This window comes from Periophthalmus magnuspinnatus, chromosome 10 (genome assembly GCF_009829125.3).
Source record: "Periophthalmus magnuspinnatus isolate fPerMag1 chromosome 10, fPerMag1.2.pri, whole genome shotgun sequence".
NCBI lineage: Eukaryota > Metazoa > Chordata > Actinopteri > Gobiiformes > Gobiidae > Periophthalmus > Periophthalmus magnuspinnatus.
In genome coordinates, this window is record NC_047135.1 from 35,160,694 (window position 1) to 35,168,226 (window position 7,533).

Here is a 7,533-nt window from a genome sequence, read left to right on the forward strand (position 1 = left end):
TTTCTGACTCAGGCCTCGACTTTGACGATGTTTAAATCCAGACTCTGTTCTGTTTATCTGCTGTGACTGAGTTTTATTCTGCCTCGTCTCTTTTAATATTAATTTTATGATGATTATTTATGTTTTGATTTGTTGCATTGTGATTTTAACGTCTTTCTGTGCTAATAAACCTGCCTCGTTCCTCCACCTGTCGCTGGCGACATCCAAACCCCCAGACCGACTCTGCCCACCGTCTCCTTCTAGAATAACTCAACCCGGAGCCGTAACTGATGATGAGCCAAATCAACAGACTCTCGAGAGGATTTTTAAACTTTGAGTCACAAAGTCAATAAAGCTCCAGAGCCTGAATTCTTATTTTTGCACCATTCAGAAAAAACACAGTGGTTTTCATGAGCCAGAGACAGAAGAGGGAGTTTTTATAGTAAATATCTTGGTCCGGAAGTAACACATTCCTCACCCCTCACAAACGCTCACACCCACAATATGTAACAATCAGATAACAGCAAAAGTACAGAAGTACAGTAAACACATGTGTGGTACGTTTAAAGAGGAAATGACACGGCTCTGGAGTATTAACCATTTCACTACAGTCAGTATTTCTCCTGTAGATCTGCCAAGAAGAACTGTATCATGGAAAACTTCATGAATAAAAAGTAAAAAGTGCAACTTTTTATATTTGTACAAAAAGATTTCTCATTAGATTTGACTGGGAGAAAACAAAGTGCTTCTTATAACTGCAGTCCATGAGAGAAAGAGTCAGAACTTTTGTGTTGGTGCTAGAAGTGAAACTCACAAAAACCACGGATGCACAGGAAACAAAAGGTGCAGAAAACCCCAGACTAAAGAATGAGGAAGTGAGCCACAAAAACAGCCCCACGGACGACTGTGGAAAGAGCCAAACCACTCGAATAATGAAGAGTCAAAAGAGCCACTTCCATCAAAAATAATTTTATTTGTAAAAGAACAAGAACTGTACAACTTCACATTTATTCACATATTTATATTTATAAAATAGAGGAACTATAATAAAAACATATGATACAGTGAACCTGAGCCCACGGGGCAGAAAATGTCCAAATGAAAATTAAAAGTCTTTTGAAATAAAATTGAAATATTTCTCATTTTTCCTCTGTTTTTGTGAGACCAGACGGCAGTGACCCGCCGCCTGCAGTTTCTTTAAAATATGATGTCCTGTTTTTATTTTGTAAATGAGGTCAACATCACTGCAGAGAGTAAAAGTGTTGCTCTTGTGGTTGGACGCACGGCTCTGCAGCTCACGTCTCCCCTGGTCCGGTCGGCTCGTCTTAGTCCTTTTTACATTTCTGGAAAAACAGATAAAAAGTGTCAAGAAGAGGACAGAACTACAGTAGTTTACTCCAAACACTCAAAGCTCCAGATCTGTGGAGTGTGGAGTGTGTGACATCAGAGGTTTAGTGTCGAGCGGGACGGGGACGACGACGACGACGACGACGCCACCGCCATCGCCGCCGCCGCTCAAGAGGCCGAGTGTGTCATTATCACTAAAGGCACAGATCACCCACCTGAGACACAGACATTTACACACAAGAAATGCTCAGATAAATGAGAGCTCTACAGAGAAGTGACCCAGCCACGGGTCAAACGCCTCGTCTGGACCAGTGTGAGATAAACTGTGATAAACTGGAGAATCTGTCATGTCTGTACCTGTATGAGATAAACTTTAGACTCTGCCTGGTCAGGACCAGTGTGAGATAAACTGGGGACTGCCATGTCTGTGCCAGTGTGAGATAAACTGTGATAAACTGAGATAAACTGAGATAAACTGGAGACTCTGCCTCAGTTTTAGAGCAGGACACATGAGGAGGGCCTTGACTGATCGGGAGGATGATTCTCTAAATATTTACCAGCAAGTTCTCGATCCAACATGTCGATAAAACTCTCCAGCTCCCTCGTGTCTCCCATCTTGGCTGAAAAGAAAAAGAAGAAAAATATGAGAAACTGTGGAAAAGACTCAGATTTAACATTTTTATGGAGCTGCGTTGAAATACCAAACCAATACCATAAAAAACATTATGCAAGACAAAGATAAACAAATGCACTGATTTCATTTTGTCAGGCAGGTTTGTCCTTTCTGCATCTTTTACATTCACATGAGCCGTGCGGCACAAAGGAGAAAGACGAGGCTCCTCTGACAGGGCCAGGGTTTTGTTGTGCAAAAACAAAAGAGCTTTAGGCTCCGATGTAAAGAGGTGTGAGCTGTGATCCAGATCAGAGCCTGATACTGATCGCTGTAGAGGCGGAGGATGGAGATGGAGATAAGAGCTCTCGTACCTTTGGCTGTCTGCATTAGACCTGCTGTGTTCAGCTCCTCCTCACTGCTGTTCAGACTGTTTCCAAAAGACGCCTCGCTGCCTGAGGAAGATGCAACAATGAGCACACTACACCCACCAAGGACACTTGATGTAAATGATCCACAAACTGAAACAAAGGAGGCGTCTGTGTAATTAGAACATCCAGACTAACGCTAAGCTAAACGATGGTTCAGTGTTAGTGTGTCCCAAGTGTCCGCTTCCGCACGCAGCTCCGTCTGCACCATTAGGTGCCAAAACGCTCTGTAATAACCTCACATGGGAGCAGGAAAACTTCACCTCACAAAGGCATTTATCAAACGGAGCTACAAAAATATCATAATCCATAATTACAGCACAGTATTCTGGGAAAACATTTTAGTTGATGGACAAACACCTTTACGAGCGTCCAGGGGTCTGGCCTGTTTAATGAAGCTAAAGCTGCTGTTTGTTCAGCGGGGCCCGGGCACCGGGGGCCTCTGTGTAAATGTACAGTATATGTGTGTTAATAGTGTAAATGCTGCTTACTACTGTCGAAGTCTTCCACTCCACTGTCATCACACTGCCCTGCCCTGCCCTTTGCTTCCTGCAGGACGTGGTGATAGGACTGAGCTCTGGTCTGAGACGGAGCTTTAAGAACCTCCACCACCTCCTGGAACTCCTGCAACAAGTCCCCCAGCTCCAGCTCCAGCTCTGGAACACAAGCCCGAGTCAGACATGGACCACAGGGCTCTGGGCCACAAAACGCTCTCAAAACAAAAGCAATACATAATAATATATTTAAACTGAAATTAAACACTGAATTTAAAGTAATGTGAGCTCATACACATAAGTAAAGTACATTTATGTGTATGTGCTAGACTCATGTTTGACCTGAGGAGCCGATAACATCAGTTTTATAAATACATGTGTGGTCAGCACCTCAGCTGTAAAATACAAACATACAGTCTACAGGTCTGTGCTTTTTAAACTAGGCACTAAAAATGTAAACTACACAAAAGTATTTTTAAAGAGTTCTCACCTGCCGTCAGGTCTGAGGTCATGATGCAGACTCAAACACGCTGTCGTCAATCTGAGCTCTGACTTAAACTGTGAAAAGAGGCTCTTGTGTGCACGTTTATCCAGAGGCCCCCCGCGCACACGCTCAGCCAATCACAGCGCGCCACGTCACACGGGGTTTACACCACAGACACTGGAAAATATGAGAGAAACTACACTACAGTCTGGAAAGGACCGTTACGTAATCCAGACCCTGCCACAGCAGTTTCCACGTTCATCAGGAGTGTTCCTCACTTCCTCACACTTTAAATTCACTTTAAAACACACTTTAAACTCACTTTAAACACACTTAAAGAGCAGCACATGGGCTCAAAGTGGAATAAATAAAACACAACGTCATATTAAAAGAAACGCAACAGTTAACAATAATAAATATAGTACTATAAATACATATAGTAACATTTATTCTAGTTTAAAAGTTTAGATCTGCTGCAGACATTAGTCAATACCCTGGACTAACACCAGAGGACACTGTGGAGCGAGCCCCAGACACTGCAGAGATTTTCTACAAAAACTAAACCAACAAAGCATTAAAAGAATGTATTTATCTAATGACAGGATATGTGTTTAGATATAATTGTAATGAGTCTTCCCTGTAGGCAGTTTGCAACACTAAACTTACTTTTTGTTTTTGTTATTTATTCAAAAGAAAGACAAATAATAGCCTGTGATAAACTGAGTGACAGATTTGACAAATGACCCAGGAATTGCAGAGATTATTTACCTGTGAAAAGATAATGATTGTGTAGAGTTTGGAGCTGGAGGCACGCCCTGACCGAGGCCTCGAGGGAAACACTTTACAGAGAATCAAACGCAGGCTAATCATTATTCCGGTATCACAATAACGCACAACCACAATAGCGTTCCTAGGAGTTCAGTGCAGGTAAACCAGTCAAACTCCAGGCGGCTCAGGTGACACACGCAGGAGGAGGGGCTACTGTACCGCACAGGTTCAGCTCGCTCCCTCCAGCCCACACTCGCTGTCCGACAACTCAGGTAACATGTGAGACCAGGAGGCTAAGAGACGGCTGCTAATATGAGCCACACTCCACTCCTACAGGTGAGACTCAGAAATTATGCATGAACTTTACATTGTTTTTACAGTAGAATGCAAAAAGAGATGATTTTGGAATAGTTTAGACCAGATTGTCATAATATGAGCTGTTTAAAGTGGTGCCTCACGTTGTTTTAACTTGCTTTGTGTGAGATTACTGAATAAAACGCTCACATTTTGTCCTCTGTCCCCTCAGGCTCTGCTCATTGCGGTCTGCTTCAGTTTCATGTGTGGGGCGGTTCACTTCTCTGTGCCGGAGGAGCAGGGGCCCGGGGTTCTGGTGGGGACGCTCAGGCCTCACTTCCCGGCTCCGTACCAGCTCCTGACTCTGGATTATCTGTGGTTGGACAGTAACACGGGGGGCCTGTACACCACAGAGAGGAGGCTGGACCGAGAGGAGCTGTGCCCCGAGGAGACGAGGGTTGATGGCTGCATTATCCCACACACGGCCATTGTGGGCGCCGACGCGGATCTGGTGCAGTTTTCGCTCATCGTCGAGGACATCAACGACAATGCGCCTCATTTTGAAAACACAGAAATACATCTGAGCTTGTCTGAGGATGTGATTATCGGGGCCGCATTCTTGCTGGACGACCTGGCCCAGGACAGAGATATTGGCAGTAATGGACTCATTCACTACATTATAGAAGGCTCTGATGGGGTTTTTGATGTAGACGCTGAAGATGGAGGAGGTATAAAGCTGGTTGTAAAGGCGGCGCTGGACAGAGAGACTCGGGCTGAGTACAACACCTCTCTGGTGGCTAAAGACGGGGGCTCACCTTCTTTCACAGCAGCTGCAGCGTTAAGAATCACAGTGACAGACGTCAATGATAACTGCCCCAGCTTCAGCCCCGACAGTCGTCAGAATGTCACCATTTCTGGAGACTCCCCAAAGAACACTCTGGTGGCCCAGGTCAAAGCCACTGACCCAGATTTTGGTACAAATTCTGTAATTACTTATGACTTCAGTCCCAAAGTGTCAGAGCGCGCCAGGACGCTCTTCAGTCTGGACAGTCTGACTGGATCTGTCACTCTGACACAGGACCTCCAGTCTGACGTCTCTGAGGACATGGTATTAAAAGTGTTGGCCCACGGTCCCCACTGCTCCCCAGCTGACACTCAGGTAACAGTATCTGTGCTCCCCAGGGCCAAACAGGAGCCCACAATAAAGATGGGCTTCATAGCAAGACATGAAAACCAGGCTCTAATGATCCCAGAGAACGAGCCCTCGACTCTGTTGGCAGTTTTAGAGCTCGAGGCCGAGCAAGGATTAGAAGAACTATCTCTGGACATAGAGGGTGAAGGGCCTTTCGCTCTGAGCCGTCAGAGGGGCACATACCTGCTGTCAACTTCAACACCTTTGGACTACGAGCAAAAGACAGAACACAACATTACTGTGTGCGTGTTGAGGTCTGATCGGGGATCTGTGATAACGGCCTCCGCTCGGGTCATCAGGGTTGTAGTGACGGATGTGAACGATAACGCTCCCATTTTCCCTGTAAGTGTTTATGAGACGGAGGTGGAGGAAAACAACCCACCAGGGCGACTTCTGCAGGTCACAGCCTCTGACGCAGACTCACAGGACAACGGCAGAGTCACCTACAGACTGGGACAACACACAGACAGGATGTTTAACATTGACCCCTACACCGGTCAGCTGTTTGTGTCTGTGTCTCTGGACAGAGAACAGCAGACGCTCCACATCATTAGAGTCACTGCACAAGACAATGGCGTCCCTCTTCTGGAGACCACAGTCACTGTGCGAATACGAGTTCTGGACAAAAACGATAACGCACCTGTGTTTGTAATGCCTCATTTTATCTTTTTTGTTCCTGAAAACACTCCGGTGTTGGCTCCAGTCGGGGCCTTGGGGGCGACAGACGCAGATGAAGGTGAGAATGGAACCATAGTCCTGTACGTCGCAAACAGCAGTGGGCCGTTTGTGATACCAAACTCCAAAAACACTCTGCACACGACAGCCAGCTTAGACCGAGAGCAGCAGGACCACTTTGAATTCTGGGTAATCGCGTCGGACCAGGGCGCCCCAAAGCGTTTGAGCTCCAGCGTAAGGATCACTGTTTACATCGAGGACATCAATGACAACAAACCAAAAGTAATGCTTCCTGTAAGTAACTTAACGTGTTTAACTGTGGCGCCGGACACGAGCGCGGGCACGACCATCGCCCGGGTCTACGCCGTCGACCGGGACACGGGGCTGAACTCAGAGCTGACGTACACCATTTTAAACCAAAGCGGACCGTTCAAAGTGGACTCCAAGACGGGAAACATCACCTTAGCACAGCGCCTCCAAAGGCCAGACTTGAGAATGCATAACCTTTTTGTTGTGGTGAGCGACAGGGGGAAGCCGGCGCCGCTTCACACCGCAGTTTGGGTGAATCTTTTCGTTAACGACAGCTTAGAGACCTGCCACTTGGACTGTGAACCCCAAGAACCCCCCTGGCCCTCCCCCACCACCTCAGAGAGCGTCGGATGCCCCGCCAGCCCCGCAGCGAACTCTCCAAATCCGTTTGATGTCATGTTATTCGTGGGTTTGGGCATGATGGTTGTGTCTTTATGTCTGTTTGTGGGAACTGTTGTTTTACACAGACGAAGGAGGCAGTCCCGAAAGAAAACATTTGTGAACAGAAATGAGAATGAAGTCCCACTGAAGCTTCAAGATAAATATTACTCAGACGAATAGCAGCAAGCGGCGTGTGTAATCTCCACTTTAAATCGTGCCAAGAATGGATTTGGTAAATAACTTTTCATTCTGAGGTTCTATGCCTGTGTAAATACTGGATATTTGGAGTATTAATAGTAATACTGTCATGATACTTTGGTTTTCTGCTTGTTTTTTTCCAGATTTTTGCCTAGAATGTGCAAATATTTTTATTTCAAAACAGAATTCAGACAAAGCAAAGCGGATCTGATTAGTATCTCTATGTAAATACCCTGTTTTTATTATTATCATACTTGTGTTATCTTGAATGTGTCAGATTTACAGAACCATAGCAAAGCAAAAAACGTTTTCAAAGCAATCTGGGAAACCGGATTCCCAAACTGCCAACCTCTTCAGATCGTAACCGTAGACTG

The 7,533-nt window shown here is 45.7% G+C and overlaps 2 protein-coding genes across 3 annotated transcripts; one reads left to right on the plus strand and one right to left on the minus strand.

The window, feature by feature from the left end:
* Positions 1–1,030: 1,030 nt before the first annotated feature.
* On the minus strand, positions 1,031–3,545 carry si:dkey-27i16.2 (regulator of cell cycle RGCC-like). The gene is made up of 5 exons (XM_033974280.2): positions 3,349–3,545; positions 2,856–3,020; positions 2,311–2,391; positions 1,884–1,946; positions 1,031–1,322 (listed from the first exon to the last, which is right to left on the minus strand). Exons 1-5 carry the CDS (start codon positions 3,368–3,370, stop codon positions 1,315–1,317), a joined length of 339 nt encoding a protein of 112 aa, XP_033830171.1. The 5' UTR covers positions 3,371–3,545; the 3' UTR covers positions 1,031–1,314.
* An 816-nt stretch (positions 3,546–4,361) lies between these two features.
* pcdh20 (protocadherin 20) lies at positions 4,362–7,533 on the plus strand. 2 transcript variants are annotated; one of them, XR_008648867.1, is made up of 3 exons: positions 4,373–4,446; positions 4,637–7,193; positions 7,303–7,341. XR_008648867.1 is itself a non-coding variant. In XM_033973773.2 (2 exons), exons 1-2 carry the CDS (start codon positions 4,423–4,425, stop codon positions 7,139–7,141), a joined length of 2,529 nt encoding a protein of 842 aa, XP_033829664.1. In that variant the 5' UTR covers positions 4,362–4,422; the 3' UTR covers positions 7,142–7,533. The 2 variants fall into 2 exon arrangements, 1 of the variants encoding a protein (XP_033829664.1); XM_033973773.2 differs by having other exon boundaries at positions 4,362–4,446; positions 4,637–7,533.